The 26475-nt window shown below is 37.4% G+C and overlaps 1 protein-coding gene across 18 annotated transcripts in view; it reads left to right on the top strand.

The window, feature by feature from the left end:
* The window catches only part of LOC103721309 (uncharacterized), a 39459-nt gene that overhangs the window by 5115 nt on the left and 7869 nt on the right, over positions 1-26475 (top strand). For 9 of the 18 annotated variants that reach the window (XR_005510712.3, XR_015976244.1, XM_008811465.6 and 6 more), the window contains exons 5-11: positions 11-354; positions 2783-3068; positions 4856-4923; positions 11585-11833; positions 16442-16517; positions 20572-20648; positions 20726-20775. Coding sequence is in view for 14 of the 18 variants with exons in the window: in XM_008811465.6 (XP_008809687.3) it covers positions 11-354; positions 2783-3068; positions 4856-4923; positions 11585-11833; positions 16442-16517; positions 20572-20648; positions 20726-20775 (1150 nt within the window). In the remaining 4 variants the exon portion in view is untranslated. Of the gene's footprint in view, positions 1-10; positions 355-2782; positions 3069-4855; positions 4924-11584; positions 11834-16441; positions 16518-20079; positions 20144-20571; positions 20649-20725; positions 20776-26475 lie in introns of all 18 variants that reach the window. The other 9 variants (XR_005510713.3, XR_015976245.1, XM_088718102.2 and 6 more) reach the window with 3 other exon arrangements.

Genomic DNA, 26475 nt, shown 5'->3' with positions numbered 1-26475 from the left:
CAATTAACAGACCGTTTGTCATCACTTCTCCAAGTAAAAGTTGTGCCGGCAAATGATGTTTCTGGTTTGACGCAGTCCAAGATGAACAAGTGGGAGAATGTAGATATTCTTCTTCTTGCCAACCTGACAATGTTCAGAGAAGAAGTTGCCAATTGTTCCAAGTTTTCTGAGAAATTATCTTCGGGCGCCACCATATTTGTTAATGATGCTTTCTCCTTATCACATAAGATTCTTGCATCAACTGTTGGTGTCACTCGCTTTTGCCATGCATCTGTTGCTGGCTTCAATTTTGAGGAGGAACTACTCCAATTGAAAAATATCAGCAAAACCACTAGACAACCATATGTTGCAATTGTATATTCTTTGTCCTCATTCATCTTTTAATTAGTAGTCATTGCAAGCTATGCAGATTTGGTACCTATTCTTTATAATATGTTTTTTGTTAGATTGTAAAGTGCAACATGCTCTCTTTTTTTTTCTTCAGTTCATCTTCTATGTCAAGTTGCCGGGGTAAATGGAATTGCTTTTGCAGAAAGTCTTCTTTTTAAACCATATGAAGGATAGCCAACAACACTAGTATTATCCTTATTGTTTTTCCAGAGATGGACTTTGGGGGGTTTTGAAATTAGCAGTGCATAACGAACCATATACATTGCTATAGTTAGAAATACCTACAATAACTGGTTTGTGGGGATCATGAAATGTTGCCCCAGTGTTGGTAGAGATAGATGGCTTTGCTGGTGGAGGACTACATAGTTAAGGCAAATTGTTGTAGGCATGATATGCTGTACTAGCTCGAGTCGGGTGATACGGGGCATATCGTACTGTACCGATTTGGTACCGGTATCAAATCCGGATGGCGTACCAACACTTGGCATGCCAAACAAATTTCATACCGTACCGTACCGATACTATGCTAGTGTGGCACCGGTACGGGGCCCGGTACCGAGACAATGAATCTTGGTTATAGGTATCTCCTTCTATGTCTTTTGATCTGGCCACAATTTTCTTTGCTTAGTGGAAGTGGGGAAGGTTCCATTTAATCAACAAAGTTGTTCATATCAGTCATTTCAATACAATTACGTTAGAGCTACTGTGCAAGTGCATAACATATAAGCTACCATTTCCTAAGTGTGTAACATGTCCAAAAATGTTTGATTTTCAGTACTGACAACTTATCGGCAAATTCGTCTCAGTCGCATCTTGTGCACATAAGAATGTATTCTACGCATGATGAGAAGTTTTAAAAGACTTGTTATCAGTTCACTTGATCAGCAAACCATCAGGAAACTACGGGGTGATTGCTTTGATGATGTAAGAATTGTCACTTGATTTCTTTCACTAGTTGCAGCATTGCAAGAGAGTTTCCGAAACCCCTTTTTTCTATGGCACTATCAGAAATAAAAATATTACTATCTAGTTCTTACGTATTTAGTCCAAAAATGAACACCTAGTATGTATTTAGTCCAAAAATGGACACCTAGTTAACTAAAATGCTCGTAGTTGATACTTAGCATAGTAATGAGATTATACGTCACATAGTCACTGGCAAAAATCAGTTTCAAATTATTGCTTGACCGCACTAGTTTACTGTGATTTTTGTGGTAGAACCATAAAGCTCAATCTATACAATTGATTTTCTTCACTCATAAGGTTTCTCTTCTCTATAGTATTGTTAGTTTCTCTTCTCTTTTGCTTTTTTTGCTTATCTCTGATCATGCTAGCAATCCTATTATAATTGCTGTTGTGCTCTTCCATGCCTTCGCAGAAAATTCTATGATCTCAACACATAGGAAGAAACAAAATATTTTCTCGTTTTCTTCGATGTCATGGTCTAGTGTAATGAAATGATCCACAAACAACGGTTTGTCATATGGTTTTTGTATGGCTTCTCCATCTAAACTCTTATGGTCACTGCCATACATGGTGGTGACTTGAGTGTCTACCAGATTGCCATCAATGTTACTTTTTCAAGAGTGGGTGAAGTATTCATTGGCATTTTGTCCACCACTTCTGTCATTCCAGCCTAAAACTTGATTCATGTAATTTATATCGCTATTTGTGGACTTTTTGATAATGACAATGCTATTTTGTAAGTTTTGATTATTTTATAGGTAAGACTTTCATCCATCATGGGTTTGAAACGGGAATAGATTTGCTTTAGATGCTGAAGTTGTGGTTTCTACATGCATACATTGTTTTGTCGTGTACTGTATGCACTTATATGTTGAAGGAAAAATTCTGTTGTAATTATATATGATGATTCTCCGTTTGTTTTGGAGCCTTGCATCAGATATTACATCAGTCTTCAATCCCATAATTTTTTGAATTGAACTTTTAACATATCTAATCATTGTAACATCGATTTCTTGACTAAATAAATTCCCATTTATTTCTTCATGACTTTATCTTTCAGTTTGTTTTATTTACTTGCATGTTTTGATGGCAGTCATGCTAATATAATTATGAAATGAGATTATCTTCTTACAATTCACAAACCTTTCAGTATCACATCTGTAGGGGCGATACTAATTTTTTGAAACTTGTCAAAATCATCAGACATGTTTCTGAACTTATCCCAGATTCTTTTCGCTGCACTATTCTTTTGCTAAGCATGACCAGGATGTGGAATTGTGGATAAATCTCGTAATTGAATAGACATGCATCTTGGTACTTAGTAAATGATTTTACATGCATCTTTATTTTTATTTTTGGTTTTAACTTGCTCATCTGTATTTTTTTACCTGTCTTTTTATCCTAATATTGCTGCACTTTGGTGCAGATTGGAGGGAGTAATTTCTTGAAAAAAGCAAATGCATTACATTTTCTTGCCTCTAAATGTGATGGACTGTATTTTTTTGGGAAACTCGCATTTCAAGTAATGAATGCTCTGGGCCTCTCTGTCCCTGGATGTTTTGTGGAGCAGGATGCTGTTGGAGAAGCATTGAAACTAATCCAGCATGCACATTGTAGGAAAATTCCAATTTATTTTCCAAATGATTTTTGGTGTATTAATAATAGCAAACAGGACCTGTTGGAGATATTTCCTTCAGGCGGTATCTTGACTGGTGAGTGTTAAGTTGTTAATCGTAAATCATGAGCTTTCTCAGGTCTTAGTTAATCACACTTCTTGTGCTCTTCTTGTTCAAATTAACTTTTTTTGAGGCTTGTCCTTTTAATTTTTCTTTGGTTTCTTTTCTGTTCCACATACATTATAATTAAGATCACATTTTTGCTTATTGTTCAATCAATTTAGATTGGTGCATGCTTAAGTTTAACTTTCATTTTTCTATTTTGTTTCATTAATTGCCTTTTGCTTTACAATATTTGATGTTATGGCCTTCTCTATATGGAAGTGATCTTAAATTAGGCAAGCATTTTTGAGAACAGTTGACCTATGATAGTAATCAGGCAGATCCATAAAAGTAAAGTTTTCTTGAAGGATACGTGACAGACAAATTAGATGATTTGTAATCTTGGTCTTTTTTCCATCCTCTGTTTGCTTTGTTGTTTGTTCAATTTTCCAGTTGATAAGGTCATTAATTGTTTTGATAATATAGTTATTCCTGTAAGCTAGGTTATAGACCAACAGGTGTGCCCCTCTTCCATATGAAAGAGGTTCCTAACTTAAATCTTGGAGGTGTCGCTCAAAGTGTTTGGCACGGGTTATTCTTTCAAAATTTCATGAAAACGTTTGGTGGTCGGTGGTCCTCCCATCATTATTATCAATATACATCCAGTGGTTCTTGACTTTTGGCTAATCTTTTTTATTAAATTAACAGGTCTCTTGATTGATAACTTGGTTAAAATCTTCAGAAGCAATGAATTATTTGCTATTGTTAATGATCATTTGGAGCATTGTTAATTGATTATTAATTTCAAAGGGGGAAATATCAGTAAAGGCAATAATAATTTTGTATTCCCAATTGCAAACTATATTCCATCCAACCCATCTAATTCCATGTTATTAACTAGCTTAGGCCCAAAAATAGAACTGTTTATTTGAAAGCACCTATTGAAGATCCCAATATATCCACATATGAAACCATACATGTGAAAGAGAGGAATTCAACAGATCATCATATATCTTAAATATCCTTCCCTTGAAAAATGCAAGGATATGTAATTTCACTGGGCATTAAATATATCATAACTTTCTCATGATTGACTTTCTTGGATGCATTTAATACCTGGTTAAATTACAAGAATACCTTGATAGCAAAAAACACAAAATATACTATTATATTTTTCTAGTACTTGGAAATGAGGAAGGTATTTAGGTTGTTTTACATTGTATAGCTAATGCATGAGTATATTGAAACCAAGGATTTAAATTTCAAGCTACAGACCTGTATCTCTTATTGGTGAGTGTAGTACATAATGTGATGTGGGGCAATATCAAGTTGGCACAAGCTGATACGAGGCTACTTCAAATGTGCACCCCCCCCCCCCCCCCCCAAAAAAAAAAAAGAAAAAAAGAAAAGACAAGTTGTATCAGGCATTATCAGTTGATACGACATGATTTGGGAGGTTACAAGTTAGTATGAAGGTTGGTATGCAATTTGAGGGCACGCAAGGGGTACCGCATATAGATTCTTGGTTAGTATGGCTAGTACTCTGATCCTTGTTCTAAAACATATCCATGATATGGGAAATGTTAGAAGCATAATTTATTACTTTTCGAAATTTCATGCTAATAAAAATAGGATCTAAATTGTGAGGTAAAAATGGTCTCTTCTTCCTTTTTAACATTCGAGCTAGCATGGTTATAGCTTTTTATATCTTACCAGACTGCATCTTGAATACACAGCCTTGTATATCTGTACCTGATATGTCATGTGTGTTTGTCTTTTAGGTTGGACACCTATAGATCTTGGGCCAGTATCATTGAAGGAACTCTCTTCCTTGCTTTCAATATGTAAGGTATGGCAAGCTCATCATGCTAGTGGTTTGATTACCATAGCCAAATCCAAGAAGCATTGTCCTCATCTATTTGTGGATTTTAGTAATTTTTTGTTAATTATTGTTTAACATTTGTTATCATCTAAAGTTAAATCTTTCGTTGAAGTTAATTTTTTAAAGGCTTTTTTTCACTGGTTCCATCAAGGTTAGTTATAGTTCCTCCCTTTGCACTTCATAAAGTTCAAGGTATGAGTGTTCCACAAGGTGTTGGATTAAATTTTGCTCCTTTCTCCATTCTTAGGATTATCTACAGAGTAAACCTAATCACATACAGCCTGACCTGCCTAGCCTAAAGCTCCTGGTGCGATCTTTAGGCGGGAATGGACATTCACTATTGGCTTGTTGGAGGGCGCCAAGCATAGTTTCTTCAGTCTGATTTGGTGGGCATGATGCTTAAGAAAGTTTACCACATCCCTATCCTAGTTTGGCCTTCAGCTGTTCCTGCTCTTTTTGGCTTGATAATGACTCTTCTCCTCCTTAAGACCCTGCTCAAGATGTTCTCTCTTGCCCCTACTAGAGACTCAGGAATGTAGGAACCAGAGCTTTGATAGAGGAGCTCTGGTTTTTTTACTGACGAGCTGTTTGATCTGCCAAAATTCATAATTTTTATATTAACTGAGTATAAAGTCAGATTTTTAGTTTTTTCTTCCAGTAATTATTGTGTAATAGCATTTCCATGGAAAGTAGATGCATTTTTATCTCAACTATTTGTGCTCAGCTTCATAGATTCTCATTCACCAAGAATTCCTATTTAGGACCACCTTTGATGTGATTTTATGCCTTTCTACATCTATTCTGACAACTCCCATCCATGTCACCTTAGATCTTCCCAACCCCCTACATCCTTCCACACTAAAACAAAAGTTTTGCCACTTCCGTTTAGCATCTTAAGTCAGACAATATAAATGCGATTGTTGACAAACATAATTTAAACATATGAAGCATAAAATGCATCTCAAGGAATTTAACTCATAAATTGAACTATCATATACAAGATTAAAGAATACATATGCAAGACAAGAAGTTTTGATTTTAAAGAGAATCTTGTTAATTCTCTTCTTCCTTAACCACTATATAAAATAATTTTAGCTATTGATTTCTCATGTAAAAATTCCAATATGTTTATGGAATGTGCAGATCATGCATCAATAATTTAAATCTGAAGGGATTGAAACCACACTGGCCTATATTAGTATATCTGTGATATTTTGTGATAAAGTCCAACTTAGATTAGTATCTGCTAATATACATTGGTATAAAATACCAAACCATATCTCATATGTCAAGTACAAGTCTAAAACATGCCTAAGACTAAGAAAAGTAGTTAACTTGTCAAAATTAAGATTTTAAGTGTCAGATGCTAGAGCCAGGCTATGCCAGTGCAAGTATGGCATGGTAATGTATCATGAATTGGAAGAGATTGAATAAAATAACATATTTTAGCAAGCCATTTGAGAACATTTTTACAAACTTGTTAATGTCATTGTCACACCCCGAACCCAACACTCGGATCGGCTATATGACACGGCCACATACTCCCTAGGCAAAGCCCTAGAGAATATGCAAGGCCTGAATATTTATTACAACCTCAATATCATTGAACAATAACGATCTCAATTCATAACAATTAACAAAATTGGTACAATTACAAAATTTAATCATCCAACCAGTATCAGTGATGGTCTATCTAATCGTTCTTTCACCCGTGATCCCAACTATAGCCAAGTACCAAACGACCTGCAACTCTAAAAAAAAGAGGAGAGGTGGTGTGAGCTTTACAACCCAATAAGAATCTCCACACATCCATACCAACACAATAATATGAGTTTGAAAATAGCAAGAAATTGTCACACACATTATGAAATCACAAACCGACTATCAATAATACTCGAATAAACAATATATATATGTATATCAAATATCAATAGGAATTCCGCCACTCAAGAGTGATATATCATATGATATCTCATAATTCTTCAATAGTATTTTTCATGCTTTTCATTCCATTCCATTTTAACTTGATTCGGATCAAATATCTTTTTGACTTTGGGCCAAATTCCGGTCACGTTTTCTGCCCATGACGGAGCTGTCAATAGGTGTCACATTTTCAGCCCGTGACAAGGTAACTGATACTATAACATTTTCAGCCGGTGATGGGGCATTCGATAGTATCACATTTCCAGCCTGCGATGATTCTTTGATAGTATCACATTTCTAGCCTGTGACGGGGCAACCGATGATAACGAGATCAACCCAAAGTTCTTTTTCATTCAATCAAGTTCACATCCACACATCAATTTCTTTTTATTTCCAGCTTTAGACTAATCATAGTCATGTTTTCCGCCCATGATGGGGCAATCAATATAATATGGTTAGTCCATAACACATCTATTGTCTGATTATGCAAGTATAAGTTATACTCATATATGTATCCATCATACTATCATCACAAGCATGCATGATCAAAATATTACTTAATACAGAAACCATCATATAAACTATTCTTACTTATTACTTATCTTGATTATTAGCATATCATACATATATATGTACAAAATATCTATATCATGCAGGTCGGTGTACAAGGATTCTTACCTCTTTGCTGACAACCCAGGCAGATTAATTACCTGTCCATACCACGATCTATGAATCGGGGTGCACAGAACCCTGCTCAACGTCTTCTTACCCAGAAGATTGTTTTCTATAGAACCAAATCAATATCAAAAATCATTCGAGGTATCCGACATCCCAGAATCCTTTACTGATCTACTAAAGGGTCCACCATCACGTAGTAACCTTAAACTACCACCGAATCCTTTTAACCAAGAATTTTTTCGAAGCAACTAAAGAGAGAAAATACCAAGATAGAGAGAGAAGCCAACCTGAAAATTAGGAACCCTTATACGGTCGCATAATGCCGATCCAAAAATCTTTCTATGGTTGCATAACGCCGACTCGAGATCAATACCGACTCGAAGCTCAAGGTCACACAATACTGACCGGGACTTCTCTAAGGGTCAGCCCGACTTCACAAAATACCTAGACCCGCCACTGGTCCACTAAAACATGTAGAGAGAGAACGAGTAGAGAGAAAGAGTGATAAGAGAAAAACATGAAGAGAGAGAAACTAGAGAAAGGAGAGAGAAAATAATAGAGGAAGAGAGAATCGTGAGGCTCTCTCTTTCTCTTTCTCTTTCTCGAATGGAGGAAGGCCGCCTTAGGCAGCAACAGTCGTTGGTGAGCCATGCCCCTTGGTGGCGTCCGACGGTAGGCCAACGACGGCGAGCCATGCCCAGTGGTGGTCAACCAAACAAGAGAAAAGAACAAAAATAGGGGAGACCTTTGCCGCGATCAATCCAGCGATTCACCGGCCAAATTCAAGGGAGAGACGGTGGCCCAACAACCAAAAGAAAGAGGAGAGAAAGACCGACCACTACGACTCACCTCCGGTGAGCTCTTCTGGCCGGATCGATGGTGAAATCTCCGAGTATATCCCACAGTAATAAACTCAAAAATTCTCTCAAATCGGCAGCAAACTCAGGTGATCAATGGTGAGGCTCGAAGGAGGGGTGAGGTCCCTATAGCAAGGCTCGAAGGAGGGGTGAGGTCTCTTAAATAGAGGATTTTTGAGTTCATTATTGTGGGATATACTTGGAGATTTCGCCGTCGATCTGGCCGAAAGAGCTCACCGAAGGTGAGTCGTGGTGGTTGATCTTTCTCTCCTCTTTCTTTTGGTCATTGGGCCACCATCTCTCCCTTGAATCCGGCCGGCAAATCGCCAGATTGATCGCAAGAAAGGTCTCTCCTATTTTTATTTTTTTTCTATTTTCTCTCTCTTCCTGTTTTTCTCTCTTTACTCATTCTCTTTCTACATGTTTTAGTAGACTGATGGCGGGTCTAGGTATTTTGTGAAGTTGGACTGACTCTTAGAGGGGTTCTAGTCAGTGTTGTGTGACCTAGAGCTTTGAGCCGGTATTAGTCTCGGGTTGACGTTATGCAGCCGTAGGAAGGGTTCTAGGTTAGCGTTATGCGAGTGTATGAGGGGTCCCGAATTTTTGAGTTGACTTCTCTCTCTATCTTGGTGTTTTCTCTCTCTAGTTGATTCAGAAAAATTTTTGGTTAAAAGGATTTGGTGGTAGTTTGAGGTTATTATGTGATGGTGGACCCTTTAGTGGACCAGTAGAGGGTTCTGGGTTGTTGGATACCTTGGATAATTTTTGATGTTGATTTGGTTCTGTAGGAGAATAATCTTCTGGGCAAGAGGACGTTGAGTAGAGTTCTTTGCACCCTAGTTCATAGATCGTGGTATAGGCAGGTGATTAATTTGTCTGGGTTGTCAGAAAAGAGGTAAGAATTCTTGTACACCGACCTGCATAATATAAATATTTTTGTACATATATATGTATGATATGCTAATGATCAAGATAAGTAAGAAGCAAAAATAGTTTTATGATGGTTTCTGTATTAAATAATATTTTAATCATGTATGCTTGTGATTGATAGTATGATGGATACATATATGAGTATAACTTACACTTGCATAATCGGACTAATGGATGCGGTATTTTGGACTAACTATTTTATATTGATTGCTCCATCATGGATGAAAAACGTGACCACGGTTAGTCTAAAGCCGAAAATAAAAGAAAATTGATGTGTGGATGTGAACTTGATTGAATGAATAAGGACTTTAGGCTGATCTCGTTATCATCGGTTACCCCATCATAGGTTGAAAATGTGGTACTATTAAAGACCTGTCGCAGGCTGAAAATGTGATACCATCGAAGGCTATGTTGCAGGCTAGAAATGTGATACCATCAGTTGCCTCGTCATAGGCTGGAAACGTGACACCTATTGATGGCCCCGTCACGAGCAAGAAACGTGACCGAGATTTGGCCTAAAGTTGAAAAGATAATTGACCTGGATCAACTTAAAATGGAATGGAATGAAAAGCATTGAAAACACTATTGAAGAATTATGAGATATCAAGGTCCGCCGTACCGGTACCGGTCGGCGTACCGGTGGCTGTCCGGACCGGTACGGTACCGGTCCGGTCCGGTCCGGTACGTACCGGCCGGTACGCGGTGATTTCAAAAACCACAGCGTGAGGCGCTGTGGTTCTTAAAAAAAAAAATCGTACCGGTGCGAACCGGCCGGTACCGGCCGGTACGGGTGCGTACCGGCCGGTTCGGCTAAAAAATGGGGAAATACCGGTTTTTTAGTGGTTCCGGTACCGGTCTAGAACTGAACCGGTACGGCATTCCATGTGAGATATCATATAATATATCACTCTTGAGTAGCTAGATTTCTATCGATATTTGATGTACATATATATACTGTTTATTCGAGTATTATTGATAGTCGGTTTGTGATTTCATGATGTGTGTGACAAGTTTTTGCTATTTTCATACTTATATTATTGTGTTGGTATGGATGTGTGGGAATTCTTATTGAGTTGTAAAGCTCACACCACCTCTTTCCTTTTTTTTTAGAGTTGCAAGTTGCTTGGTACTTGGCTATAGTTGGGATCACGGGTGAAAGGATGAGTAGATAGACCATCACTGATACTAGTTGGATGATTAAATTTTGTAACTGTACCAGTTTTGTTAATTGTTATGAATTGATATTGTTATCGTTCAATGATATTGAGGTTGTAATAAATTTTCAGGCCTTGCATACTCTCTAGGGCTTTGCCCTAGGGAGTATGCGGTTGTGTCATGTAGCCGACCCAGGTGTTGTGTTTGGGGCGTAACAATCATACCTTAACTAATATAGGCACAAGAAACAATTCTTTCTTCTATGATTATTTTTTGGATCTAATAATAAAAAACTAGGAGTTAAATGAATACATATCTTACTGAGTTAGCACCAAATGGTGAAGTATGCAGGTAAATCAAGGATGTCATGTCATTGATACATTTGTATATGACAACAAAAGATTTTTTAAAATGCTCATGATGTTTTGGTTCATGTTGGGTAATGAAGAAGATCTTGGCACACAAATGAAAATGGAAAAAAAATGAGAATGTTAAGGTGGATCACTGCTAAAGCTCAGAAGGGTAGGATGAGAAATGAGCATACTAGAAGAAGCGTAAGGGTTGCGCTGGTCAAGGACTAAAAAGTGGAGGAAAAAAAATATAGGAGCATTTGCATAAATGATCTGACTAAGAGTAGGCAAGGGTAGAGGCTCTATTGTGCGTTGAATGGTCAAGAATCGGAGGAAAAGTTATAACAAAATTTAGATGACTTTGTGAAAAGGACTGGGTAAAGCTTGTAGCAGCAGAGACAGTCTTTGGGAGAGATAATAGGCAAAGATAGATTCATAAAGCTAATCTCAAATAGCCGGGATGCGGCTTGTTTGTTATCATTTATCGTCATGGAAGATTTTTATGATTTACATCTAATTTGCTACTCTTCATTATCATAAATTGTTTCTTTTCTTTTATTTTGTACTTGTGTGAATAATTCTGCCCCTTAATTAGGTTTCTTATGCTTAGAGCTGACAGATCTCCCCCTGCATTTCCATTGATGCTTTTTATCTCTTCTAATATTAATATTATATCTAAAATTTGTTATATTTTTCAACAATATCATTTTCATAGTCTCTGTTTTTGTATTACAGAAGATTCTATTGATTGGTTCAATCAAATTTGATTCAGTAAAAGACACAGTGGGAGCATCTAAATTGGCTCTGATGCTTCAAAGAATAAGCATGACCGGATGTGATGTGACGGTTGCTGGGAATGCAGCCTGCAAGGCAGTTGCAGGAACATCATGTTCTGTATCTCAATATAAAATGTTTAATAATGCATCAATTGTTTGGGAATTTCTCAAAGGAAGAATATTGCCGGGTGTTGCAGCATTGGATAGAGTATGCCTGTTCTGAACTCTGTATGATTGTGCCTCAAGCTCTTAAGAATTACTTGAATTATGTAGATCAACCATCAAAATTTGTCTTTACATATAGTTTGGGTTAACAAATTGTAATATGTACATTTTCTAGAGGTTGCGTTGTTCAGAGTTCAGACAATAACTTCAGATGCATGTTGTAAAGATTTATTCTAATAGTCGATTTTAACACTGCATTCTTTCAAAGTTCACTTTCAATCTAAATTTGCACTTTTTACCCTTAAGTGAGAAGTGATCGGAGTAAAGTTCACTTTGGGCAATCTCTGACTCAGTATATTGAAAAATGCTTTTCATAGTCTGATTGTCCTATCATCTTATATCTACTGTGATGACCCACCTGGTTATTAGTAAAATGGAATCAGCTTTTCACTGTGATTTATGATAAAGATTTTGTTGAGCGGTTCCGCAAAGTACCCACTTCTCATTCTCCACCCAATTCTTTGTACCTTTATTTGTATTGGCTTTATTAAATTTTCAGCTTTGTCGGTCCAATTTTGCTTAGATACCCAAATATTGACCAAATACTATTCGACTATTGTCCTTAGATTGTAACTGTTGTGTTTTTTGCTTTTCAGCCATTCTTGATCTCCACCCATCTTCCAACAGAAATCAGTGACACTCTCCACCTACAGTGTGCTGTGCTATTTGTTTGGATTTTGGAAGGATGTAATTTCCCTGCACATCATTTGGCCTATACGTCACTGATCCTGTCATTAATTTCTTGGTTTCTATTGATAAACCCACCCTTTTTGCACTCTGCTGGTACTCATTTTATTCTTTTTTTTTGGATATAGTCAGCTGGACCATTTCGGTTACTTAAATTGTCTGGGAGCCTGGGAGAAAATCATTTTGCTTAGATAATAATGGGGACATAAGTAGATCATTCTTGGCACATGCTCCAAAATTCAAATGACCTCCAGAGAGAACAGATTGTATGCTCGCCCAAAGAAATCCAAATTAATTAAAGTGACCTCATTAACTGGATAATCAGAATAAATTGCCTCTTCCATCATCTGCCTTACTGAATATAACTGCAGGAGATTACAATTACTATATAGGATGTTAGATTTTCCACTGCAACTTTCTTTTTTGAATGTACATATGAGTGCATATGGCAGAAACCAATTTTCAGATAATTAAATATTTTCTCTTGTTAGTCAGTTCCTAGTAGGTTATATTTTTATCATGTTCACCATAGGTGTAAAACAGAGCAAATGAAAATGAACAATTTAAGTATATTTCACATTTTTAAACACTTGCACTGCAACTTTGCTAATAGTTTCTGGTAATCATCAATCGAAACACATATTTTTCACAAGTATACTACTTAAAACTACAAACCAACATATCAAAACTATTATCAGGGAATATAAATTTTAGAAATGAAAGATTTCTAAAAAAGCTTTGTGTTCTATGCTTAAAAATATATAAAATAGATATCACCGCATATTGGTCTGTTTACCTATAATCTTGGTCGGTGGAACCGTCCCAAACCTAGCCCTATCGGCGGTGGACTGGAACGGTTCCGGCAACCAAAACGAGAAACCGGCGACGGAAGGGAGAGGGAGAAGGTAAGAGAGGAAGAGAGAGAGAGAGAGCGGGGGAGGGAGGGAGAGGGAGAGGGAGAGGGAGAGGAACAAAGAGAGAGAGAGGTGGAGGCCGGCCAGCGGAGGGCCGGCGAGCCGTGCGGAGGAGGCGAAGGAGGGGTTCTACCTCCGGTTTTCCTGTTTCATTTGAAACAGGGTCCTGGAGGGGGCTCTTTTTTTTTTTGCAATTTTTAAATGAAATCGGAGCCCCTTTTGGGACCCTGTTTTAAACAAAACAGGGGAACCAAAGGCGGAGCCCCTCCTCCGCCTCCTCCACACGGCTCGCTGGCCTCCTCCACCCTCCTTCTCTCTCTCTCTCTCTCTCTCTCTCACCCTCTCCCCCCTTCTCTCTCTTTTCCTCTCTCCGGTTCTCCCTCTTCCCCATCCCCTCTACTGGGTTGGTATGGGCCCGGTACGAAATGTCACAAGGCCATACCGACCCGTGCCACCAGGCAACTGGTCTAGGCCTTGGTTCCGGCACAACAGTCCTTGCCTATAATAAAAAGCAGTATATGCATAAACTAGATCAAAAAATATGACAAGATTTGAAAATATATAGTGTAGGTCAATTGAATGGTATGATGTATTAATGATTTTGATGCAATATGTATTGTTTTCGGTGTTTTTTCTTAGTCATGAATTTCGAGTTTTAAGGAGAGGGCGGATTAATATACTGCAGCATATTTGTTCTACTGGACCATGAACAGTAACTGAGCCAAGCAGGGCAATCATTCTTCTGTTTCAGTTTATGCCTAAATTAGGGAGTCCTAATGTGAACCTAATAGTGAGCCAGCTAGTCTATTAAGAAAAAATTTAATTAGCTGTTTAATTTTGGTCTATTTCTGAATCTCAGACTTAATTGTAGGAGGATTAGCAGCTGGTTTAGTTTAATGTAAGGGGCTTCTGCCGGCTGTTTGTGGTAATTTTTTGGATTTTACGTGATGTCACTTGAGAATATTTTTGGCCATGGGCCTTCTTTTTCCTCCTCTTTCTTTTTCTATTCTTCTCTCTTCTAAATTTTTTCCTCTTCTCTAGTTTCTTCTACTGCTGAGCAAATAACTCTCCAGATATATTAACATCAGCAGACTAAATGCTGTTCTCCTATACAAATCTAGTTCTGAATCAGTTTCTACTGTTGTCATTCTCTAAACAGCAGATCACTGATCAGTTTTAAGGTGATTGCTATTACATTAATCAAATCTGTTCATATATCAGAACTGGGCCAAAAGTTGGTGCAGATCTATATCATGTAGCCATTAAAACTGAACAAGGCTAGATCAAATTTACACCAAGTTAGAGTTGTAAAAAGTGCCTTTCTTAACACACTGTATCTGTGAAGCAGGCACAGTCCCATTGTTAATTATATGTACGAAGTATGAACTAATGGCAAAAGATTGGTTTGTATTCCTTGCACACATTTATCTATTACATCCATTTATGGTGAGTGCATACTGATTCAGACTTGCTCGAGTGGCTCCTGTTCTGTTACTATCTCCATCTAATTCAAGGCAGGTTCTACAGTTCATCTAATGATATATTTCAATTCTACATTCATATGGTGAGTGGTGTTCTTTTACATTACTTGACCAGAGTTACCTTTGTTGATTGATGATGGACTTATAGAATTTTTAATCAGCATGGAACAAAAATTTTTAGGCTTCCTTGTCATTATCTACTAGACTACTTGATTTGTGTTAGTTTGTTGAAGGAACTATTAGAAATTTAGAAGCCTTGCCTTCATCATGGATCCTACAAGTGCACTGATGCATGACATAAAGTTACTGGTACATCCACCATTTTGTTTGTAATCAGTACCTAAGTTCTATTTTTTAGTTAAAATTGAGTCAAAATTGGAAATTAATGTAATGATTAATAACTGACATTAATGTATCTCTTTTCCTTCTGTTAAGTTTCTAACTAGAAGAGACCACACACACAAAAAAGAATGTCCTTTTGTTTCCCAAAGAATTTCCCATTCATCTGCTTCTTCCTGTTTGACTTCATATTTGGTACATTTGCAACATAATCTCAAATAGCTGAGACAAGAGTTGATGGTTATGGACCTTATGGTCATAGGTGTAGTTGTGGCTATGATATTGTTTATGTTTTGAAAATAATGATGTCTAGTGCTTAAGCTTGATGGCCATGAATTTTAACTGTTCTTGTATTGGACATCCTGAGGAACCCGAAGAACTGCTTAACCTTTTTTAACTAGTAGTGGCTTCATCAGGTTTATTTTAGCTGCCAAAACGAGTAGCGTTGGTTTTGAAGTGCATAACATGCTTTCTATGACATATTAAAGTACATTGATGTGCACACCTTTTCTTTAAAAGTCCTTGTTTGCAAACAAGCTATCAAGGGAGAACCTTAGATATTTTCTAGATTATACTTCTTAACATTGTGCAACTTCATGACAAATACTAATTGCGACGATTGATTTTCCTTAATGCATCAAGATTCCTGTATTAAGACGTAGCCATGCAATTCATATTTCTTCTTTTGTTAAGGATCATCATCCCAATATTTTATACTTGAACCTAATTTGCTTCACCAACTCATGATTGATAACTCTCTCGAGTCAGTCTTAAAATATATATCAGCCTTTAATTTCTGTCTTGAAAAAAGAACTTACAAATTTGAGTATCGATTGTCCTGTTGTTGGATGTAATCCACAAGCAACTTAACACCCTGTTCACATATTTGAATTATGGCACTATTTTTACCATTTGATGATTTTTTTAGCATTTATTCCTCATTGTCCGTACTATGTGTATATATTCCATATATTTTTTGTATCAATTATAGACACTACTAGTTGTGTAAGTTTGTCTAGGAATTAAGTTAAGAATTTATGTTCATAGTGATATCCATACTAAACCTTCCACCGAAATTATTCAACATATGGCATAGATGGAAAGTGAACTTTACAATATTTTTTTAAGAGAGCATTACATTCCTTTATATTTTGTGCTGTCTTCTTGCAGGCTTATCCCCATGATCTTGATTGGAACATTGCTTTTACTGATCCATCTCAACCTTTAATAATTGATATTGGAAGTGGTACATCTCTCTTTTATTTACTTTTCATCGAAAGGCAAATTTTACCACCTTGTAGCTTTTAATACCATCTAAAGATGATCATTATCTATAATTTAGAATGTTGCAAATTAATAAAGAAGAATGCATGTCATTAATATTAGAATAAGATAAACCAATTAGAATAAGATAAACCAAGTGATATCGTCTATTAAGTATTGGTCATGGGAATTTTGCAGAACAACTCGATTATGAAATTTGCAAAAAAAGACCACTTTTTCACGCCTTAGTTTGTTTCAAACGTTTACTAAACCATTATAGCGCTGCCCTCCTAACTACTTATTAGAACATTTCTAGTGTGCACTGACCCATAAGACATGTTCATCCACTTCCAATATGCTTGCATCCATTACCAATATTTGCACGTCGACAAAGATAAACGTCTCATTCATTTTAGGGATAGGGGCATAATGGCCTTTTTTTTGTTTTGTTGCTTGTATTTTTTGTTGTTTTAAATGATTGTTGAAAGGTTTTTAAGGTTGGTTTTTCATAATTTAGGATTAGAGAAGATTTTGAGCCTAGAATTGGGTTTATGGTGTTATATTAGTATTGGCATCAATTTGATAAAGGTGCCACATGACTGAGCTCTCTCTCCTTCCTCTCTTTCTCTTCTTATGTTCTATCTTGTATTTTGAGGATGTACTAGCTCAAAGCCTCTCCTTGGGCCTTTAGCCACTAAGGCCAAACTCCAAACCCTAAATCCTCAAAAACATCCTCTGCTTCTAAATTTGACATAAACAAACCCTCAATTGTCTCTATACAACCATAAAAACAATGAACAAAATAAAAATAAAAAAAATGGCATATTGGTGAATTATCAAAACACCAAGTCGTCCCAAGTGTCAAAACAACTATTATCGACCTACCTGGTCATCATCCTTGTTCATCCCCTCTGGTACCAACCAAGATAGCCCAATTTTTGATGTTCCAAGGTTCTAGACCTATCCTAGGACCTAGAATCTCACTGATCTAATTTGAGATGGCCAAGACGGATCAATGCGGTCGGAAGCTTTAATCCTTTCGAAGAAAATGTTGCAAGGATTAAAGTTGAGTCTTAGTAATATAGGAGCAAAAACTAAAACAATAAAGTCCATATCATGATAAACATCTAAGTTTAGTATCTTAAGTTGAGTGGAATAGATCTTAAGCTTTTCAAACTAATAAATTTTCAAGTAAAATTCTTAGAGAAGAGGGCATCAAGTATGAGCTTTTTTATCAACAAAGCGTCCTTCATATTAGAGAGAACAATGTGCAATATCTTAGTTATGGGGAAATATAACAAACCAAGCATTCTAAGAGACTAATTAACAGATTCAAGCATCAATACCTACAGTGACAAACAATCACAAAAAAAAAAGCAACAACTTATCTTCATACTATGATCTGCTGTACCACCCCATACCGCCCGGTACGGAGCGTACCATACGGTACCAGGAGGTGGTACAAAATTCAACTTCGAGTTGGTACAAGCCCTATACCACCCTGTATTGAGATGTATCGCCCCATATTAAGGCAAATCGAGGTGCGTACCGGCCCATACCAAAGCGTATTGACCTGTATCGAGGTGTACTAAGATAAAAAATAAGAAAAATAGTTAGAAGACTATTTCGGTATAGGGTGCATACTGCACCGTACCGTATCAAACTGATAAGGTACTAATACATTACCCAATATCGAGATTGCGAACCTTGCTTCATACAATTCCACAATTAGCACAACTAGTCGATTCTACATTGTATTACAAATGGCATCCACCTATCAACGCCTAATACATGATAATCTCTATACAAATGGAGATAGAACTTATGTATGTTGGTCACGTTATTTGGATGAAGCATGGTGTTAATAAAGTTATTGAAGGACCATGAAGATAGAAATCCTTACTTTGATCTCGTATGTATGGCACATCTGATGAGGATGCATAACGCTTCAAGAACTTTGTTAATAATGTGTGTCATCTCAATAATATGCCAGACAAATAAATTCTATCTCCATTAGTGTAAATATTATGATATGTTGTGCGCCAACAGATGATATAACGCAAAGTTTTTGAGTGGTTGCAGTGGAATTACATGAAGATAAAAGTGTGGCACATTGCATATTGATCACCTGTCATTGCATATCGTGATGCTTAAATTTGTTAATTGGTCTCTCAAAATACCTGGTTCTGTGTTCCCTAGAGTCAAGATCAAGGTTCACCGTCTCGGTACCGGACCCCATGCCAGTGCCACACTAGTATAGTGTCGGTATGGTATGATATGAAACTTTTTTGGTTTACCGACTGTCGGGACGCCACCCATATTAGGTACCGATACCGAACAAGTATGGTATGCTATGCTCTGTACCGTCTGGTTCGGGCCAATATGGCGTACCTTGGTCAAGATATTTCATTTTAGTATGAAGGATGACTTATTGGCAAAGCTCATCACAGGTGCCCTATCCTCCAAGGATTTTAACTATGTTATCTTGGAAAGCTTGAGGCATGTTCCAAGCAACTTAAGATACTAAAAGTAAATGTTTGTCTTGATGTGGAGTTTAAGAACTCAGTTTTTGTTCCTACACGTCTATCATCCAGATATATTGGCCCTTATCAACAAATATTTGAGCCCGGCCTTTTGAAAACTTCAAATTATGTATCTGTGCTATATATTGAATATTGATTTCTTTAGAATAACTGTATTTTCTTTTCATCAAGCTCTTATAAATCAAGCAAACTAGACAAGGATTCTCAAAGCTAGAATATAAATGTCTATCATCTTGCTTAATAAACTTCCTAGGTGCTAATGGTTGATAATTGGGCTATAAATGTTGTTGCCTATAAAAACCAAAGATATTTATTTCCAATGTAAAAAGACTACTAAGCATCACACTGGTGATGTAGCTAGAGTTGAAGTGGAGCATAGGTTAGAGTATGTCGATCTATTTTTAAGATCTTTAGGAGTTACATAGCACTCCAACCCCAAATCTTGTATGTTTTAGGTAATTTCATCGCCCATCTCATCTTTTCTTTTGCCATTAAAATGGCTGAAATTCAAAAAAGAGAGAGAGAAGATCATGCCCTTTTAAAAAAATAGTATTATATTTTGATATGTTACAAGTCGGGCATGAATCTCCAACACTGCGTTTCTTTTCCTTTATATCTTGTTTTCATATAATTACTAATTTTAGGGTAAAATAATTATTAAAAAGTAGAAAAATAATTGGGGCTCAAAAACCTCATTTAACCCTAAATAAAAAAAGAAAGCCTAAAGAACATTAACAGGCATCAAACGAATGAAAAAAAAGAAAAAAATTAAGGTCAAGTATTGTACTGAGATGGCACAATTTGTTGTGTGTACATGAGCATCCTACTACTATACCGACCGTAAACCCGACCGGCATGAGCACCAGGTTCAGGACTTAAATCTTTCAACAAACAAAAATAAATAGTATCTCATCTTAAGCTACGACACTTTAACACTGTTAAGTTCTGATTCAAACTTGGCCAATATGATGATCTCTTGGAATAAATGCCATTGAACATCAGGGATCAAAATCAACACAATCTGTCTGGCATGGCGCAAGATACCCTTGTATCAAATGGTTTCAAGGTACTTTGGGTATTCATTTTCTTAAGCATTGTTTAGCATAATTAACCTATGCAACTAAGAGTTTCACAAGAAGATACAATCTCTTCAGGATATTGGTTATGTTGCAAAGAGTAGCCACCTAGAACTTTCTCAAAATGTGATTCTGTGAAATCAAGTAAGATATAAATGTTCATGATAATTGTTTCTAATTATCTTGAGATGGTTTTTCTCATCGAACATAGGAATCCATTTTTTGGAAGTCCTTTAACTTACTACTGTTCTAACTTCTATGTTTAAAGAAAAAAAACAATATGTATGCATTAACTAGATTGATGCTTTGTTTCTGTGAAATTGTTATTATGGTAGAACCTAATGCTCGTTGGCTTGTTTTACTTTGTTATTTCTTTATTATGATCCTTATAAATAAATTTGCTTGTTTAATAATGTAGGAAATGGTTTATTTCTCTTAAAGATGGCTAGAAGACGCCAAAACTATAATTTTCTTGGCCTAGAGATTAACAAAAAGGTAAATGCATGTTTTCATCATTATTACATTGCTTGAGAAAGAATGTCTAAAATTTAAATTTTTCCCATTTTGTACAGCTTGTTAGGCGTTGCCTAAATAATGTGGTTCAGTCTAACATCAAGAATGGGTAAGTGCCTTCCCTGAATAACTTAGATAGAATTACCCATCTTAGTCATTATAACTAAACTAGATTTTAAACATTATTCTATACTATAGTTTATGTGTTGTTAATTTCTCATGAATTGCTATCTAACTTAACTTTTTGAAGGGTTATTGGTAAAACTTGGAGAGTATTTCTTGCTCTCTCTTCCTCCAGAAAGTATATTGTAATTTATATGTTTTGTACATCAATTTAGTCCTAGAGAAAGAAAATAGAGGCCAAGTCAATAATTTGCATCTTTCTTCATCAATCTTGTACTCCAGAAGGTACAAGTGCTATAGCTCATACTCGGGAAACATTGTACTAGTGTTGATGTCACATTCTTTTACATTGCTTCATAATATTCGATACAACAAGAAGTTTTTGAGTCCGCTGCGGAGATTATACATAAATTTTTGAGCCAGTTTCCTTTACCTATTCTAGATTTATGAATAAGATGACAAAAGCTAATGATGAAGATGCTAGTGACGAGAGAAACCATAGGAGTAGGCTATCTCACCCAAATCATGCCCCACATTTCTGAACTGGATTCGGCTTCAACGTGGACCTTACCATCCCAAAGTGCAGTCGGAAGTGTTGAATTGCAACCACTGCTTAGAATATTTTTGACAAAAGAAAACTCAAGGTTATCCAAGGTGGGTTCAGGTCAGCTAGTTTGTAGCAAAAGCTGAGCAGGAGCAGGGGCCGATGCTAAGGGTAAAAAGAGAGGCAGGGTGGGCAGCAGGAAGTTGTGATGAGTGGAGGGTGTGGTAGCAACATGGGTGGAGGGTTGGTGAAGGCTGGTGGGCGGGGCTGAGGCCAGCCATCCTCCAGTCATCATCGACCATGGCTGATGCAGCACGGAAGGAACCTTTTCTTAGGGTTCCAACAATGGCAGCATGAAACTAAGTTAGTTTTTTTTTTTTTTTGTGTGTGTGTTTGGGGGGGGGGGGGGGGCGGGGTGGGGGGGTGAGAGGGAGAGGAGTAGGAAGGAGATGGGCTTTGCCCTCAGACCAAGATTTCTCTTGCATGGAGTGAATGAGTTTTGTTGGAGAAGAAAAAAAGAAAAAGGGAAGGGCTGATGACTGGATGCGACGGTATCAAGCTGATTTTATTAACTATCAGGTTAAGTGGGGTAAGGGAAGAAGAAAGAGAAGGGATTGATGTGATAGAATTGTAAATACACCTAGCCAATTTTCTAATGTGGTGACAGCATAGATAATCAAGTACAGATTCTATGTATCTGATTTGATTAATTTATTTTTTTTGATATCTATACTGGGCAAATATTTCCAATGTCATGACTGAGTTTTGTTTAACCTGGAAAATATCTTTTGCAAAGTTAGATTCATATTATAATAGTCACTGAAAATTTGACTTACAATGAATTGAGAAGTTTCTACAAGCTAGTTATTTAAACATGCAAAAAAAGCTAGAATTATAATAGGGATTTTTCCACAAATTCATCAATGAAGTCATCTTCACATTAATGGACATCTTGGCTTTTCCTTATGTGCTAGAGCGACCACTTTGCACCTCCATACCGTCTCCTCATGCATATCTTGGGAAGAGCCTCAATATAGTAGGCCTTATAGATGGGGTGCACAAGAATGGCAAAATCTTGGTGGTGATATTTTTTACCACATGAATCATGATGATGATAACGTGAGCATCAGCTCTTAAGAATATTTGTGGGGCGCATACTGCCATGCATAAAATTTTATCATTTGAAATACAATTATTCCTTTCCAGCACCCCTCGATCTCCATCCTTGAAACTTTATCATGTCATCAATATGTGATCAATGGGGTGGTGGCCTGCATGTCGAGATGGGGTGGTCGGAGATGCGAACGTCCTTCATGGAGAGGACATCCTTTGCCAAGGGAGAAAGTGATACCGTTTGGATCAATTTGCAATCCAATGGAAGTGGGAGAAAAGATAAGATAAATTTCTTGTGCAAGGAGGAAGATAACTTTCATTCAAATACTTGGATGCCTTCTCATTACAATTCATGACTATTTATAGGCAAGTCATGGGTAACATGAAAAGACAAAAGAAAATGAAAGATCAAAAGTCACCTTAATATGGGTAACTCACACAATAAAAGACATCAAAACCAACTAAATTCTCTTAGGGAATTTAAAAGGTCAAAAGACACCTGCCTCTTGAAATACCTATAACTTTCCAACCATAACTCGGATTTTAATGTTCTTAGGCTTGTTGGAAAGAAGAGAAAGAGACCTGAAACCTTTATGTTAATAACTTTTCTAAATTCGGCCATTTAATACTCTGAAAATGGCATGCAAGTTGTCTGATGTTCATGCACCTGCATCATACTCCCCCGGTTGAAGCTCAACTCGTCTTCGAGTTGTCCAATGCCTCTTCTTTATCATGATATGGAATTAGATCAGAAATATTGAAGGTAGCAGAAACTCCATAGTCATCAGGAAGTTCAATTTGATAGGCATTTTCTCCAATACGCTTAAGAACTCGAAATGGTCCATCAGCACGATCTTGTAATTTGCTATATCTTCCATGGGGGAATCGTTCTTTACGAAGATGAATCCATACAAGGTCGCCTTCTTTAAATGATGCCGAGCGTCGATACTTATCAGCTCTCTCCTTAAATTTTTGATTGCTCTTCTCAATCTTGGATCGAACTTGCTCATGCATCTTTTTGATTTCATTAGCTCTTGCTTCTGCATCACCGCTAAATCGAATAACATGAGGAAGGGGAGCTAGATCAAGGGGGCCATTAGGATTGCACCCATAGACGATCTCAAAAGGACTAGCACCGGTAGTAGAACTACTTGAGCGGTTGTATGCAAACTCCGCTTGAGGAAGAATTAAGTCCCATTGCTTCTTGTTATTGCCCAAATAACTTCGAATAAGATTGCCAAGGCTTCGATTCACCACTTCCGTTTGACCATCGGTTTGTGGATGATGAGAAGAACTGAACTGAAGTTTGGTGCCCAATTTCGCCCATAAAGTCCGCCAAAAGTGTCCTATAAATTTTGAATCTCGGTCCGAAGTGAAAGTCTTTGGAATGCCATGAAGTTTGACAATCTCTCGAAAATAAAGATCAGCAATTTTAGATGCATCATAGGTCTTCTCGCAAGGTACAAAATGTGCCATTTTAGAGAATCGATCAACAATCACCATGATCGAATCCTTTCCACGTTGAGTGCGAGGAAGACCAAGAACGAAATCAATACTTACATCCTCCCATGGAGCTTGAGGTATAGGAAGAGGAGTATAAAGGCCGGTGTTTTGAGCTCGGCTTTTGGCAATATGGCATGTTCGACATAAGTTGACATGTCTCTCTACATCCTTTTTCATCTTCGGCCAAAAGAAATTTTCTTTGACAAGGATTAAAGTCTTGTCTCGGCCAAAGTGTCCTCCAAGTCCTCCATTATGGGCTTCTTTGATGGTTGCTTGGCGAAGAGAGCAATTAGGAATACATAATTGGTTACCTTTAAATAAGTAACCTTCTTGAATTGAATAATCTTCATGAGGAGCATCACTGCATCGAGCCCAAATCTCGCCAAAATAATCATCATTAGAATAGATATCTTTGATGAAATCAAAACCGATTACCTTAATCTCCAAGGTTGACAACAAAGCATGTCTTCGACTAAGAGCATCCGCAACTTGATTGAGACTTCCGGCTTTATGACGGATGGTGAAGGTAAAAGATTGCAAAAATTCAATCCACTTGGCATGCCTTGCACTAAGCTTGTGTTGAGTATTGAGGAATCGCAAGGCTTCATGATCGGAGTAGAGAACAAATTCCTTAGTCACAAGATAGTGCCGCCAATGACGAAGAGCCTCAACAATAGCATAAAATTCTTTATCATATGTTGAATAGTTCTTTCGCCCATCTCCAAGTTTGGCACTAAAGAAGGCAATAGGGCGTCCTTCTTGACTAAGCACTGCGCCAATGCCCACATTAGAGGCATCACAATCCACCTCGAAAACTTTTTCAAAATCTGGCAAGGCAAGGATAGGGGCCGTTGTCATTAATACCTTAAGCTTCTCAAAACTTTCTTGAGCCTCCATAGTCCATTGATAGGATCCACCTTTCAAACAATTTGTGATGGGGGCCATAATAGAACTAAAATGTCGTATAAACCTTCGATAAAATGTGGCCAACCCATGAAAGCTCCGGATCTCGTGAATGGTACGAGGTACCGGCCAACTAGAGATAGCTTCAATCTTCTTAGGATCAACTTTGATGCCGTTGGCGGTGACCATATAACCCAAAAATATTAGGCTATCGGTCAAGAAGTCGCATTTGCGAAGGTTGACATAGAGCTTCTCCTTTCGCAACGTCATAAAAATTTGTCTAAGATGCTCCAAGTGTTGCTCTTGATCCCTGCTATAGACCAAAATGTCGTCAAAGTAAACAACGACAAATTTACCTATATAAGGCTTGAAGATTTGATTCATGAGGCGCATGAATGTGCTTGGTGCATTAGAGAGCCCAAATGGCATCACAAGCCATTCATATAGTCCATCTCTTGTCTTGAATGCCGTCTTCCATTCGTCACCCGGTCTCATGCAAATTTGATGATAGCCACTTCGAAGATCAAGCTTGGAGAAGATGCAAGCGCCGGCAAGTTGATCTAACATGTCGTCTAGCCGAGGGATAGAAAAACGGTATTTGATGGTGATCTTGTTAACAGCTCGGCTATCAATACACATACGCCATGTTCCATCCTTTTTGGGGACAAGTAAGGCAGGAACCGCACATGGACTCATGCTTTCACGTACCAAGCCTTTGGCCACCAACTCGTTCACTTGTCTTTGCAATTCTTCATGCTCCTTGGGACTCATTCTATATGCCGCCTTGTTTGGTAAAGTTGCACCTGGCATAAGATCAATGCAATGTTGAATTTCTCTCATTGGTGGAAGACCAGAAGGAATTTCATCGGGAGTCACATCTCGGAATTCCTGCAAAAAAGAAGTAATCTTGGGTGGCAATAAATTGTCCTCCGGATTAGATTCCACCACTATAAGAGCATATGCTTGGGAGGCTTCTCGAATTTCAACTTCAAACTCTGCCATGGACAAAAAGGTACTTCCCTCTCCCTTAATGGGTTTGGGTGTGTTGTCCATTTTTGAAGGCCCAAGGGTTATTTTGACACCATCCTTCAAGAATGCATAAGTATATTTGTATCCATCATGAACAACCCTTCTATCAAATAACCATGGCCTCCCCAAAAGTAAATGGCAAGCATCCATAGGAACCACGTCACACCATATTTCATCACGGTAATTTTTCCCAATTGAAAATTGAACAAGGCAACGTTGGAAAATTTTTACCTCATTTCCTTTCTTGAGCCAAGAAAGAGAATATGGGTGGTGGTGAGGTTTTGTCTTGAGTTTCAACTTTTCCACCATCTCCATTGAGACGCAATTCTCGCAACTTCCTCCATCGATAATAACATTGCAAATTTTGCCATGAGCCGTACATCGAGTATGAAAGATGTTGTGCCGGAGCCACATGTGATCTTCGCTTCGTATTGAATTCAGGGTTCGACGGACCACAAGAGCTTCACCATGATCACTATATGTGATGTCTCCTTCAATTTCATCATATATAGAGTCTGACTCATTTTCTTCACTATCACCTTCTTCGGCAAGAGAAACCACTCTTCTATTTGGACACTCAGAAGCAATGTGCCC

Source organism: Phoenix dactylifera, chromosome 3, assembly GCF_051530095.1.
Source record: "Phoenix dactylifera cultivar Ajwa chromosome 3, Ajwa_hap1_PhDact_Kaust_v1.1, whole genome shotgun sequence".
In the NCBI taxonomy this organism is placed as follows: domain Eukaryota; kingdom Viridiplantae; phylum Streptophyta; class Magnoliopsida; order Arecales; family Arecaceae; genus Phoenix; species Phoenix dactylifera.
Note: the sequence above shows the minus strand (reverse complement) of the source record. Positions and strands in the feature narration are given on the sequence as shown.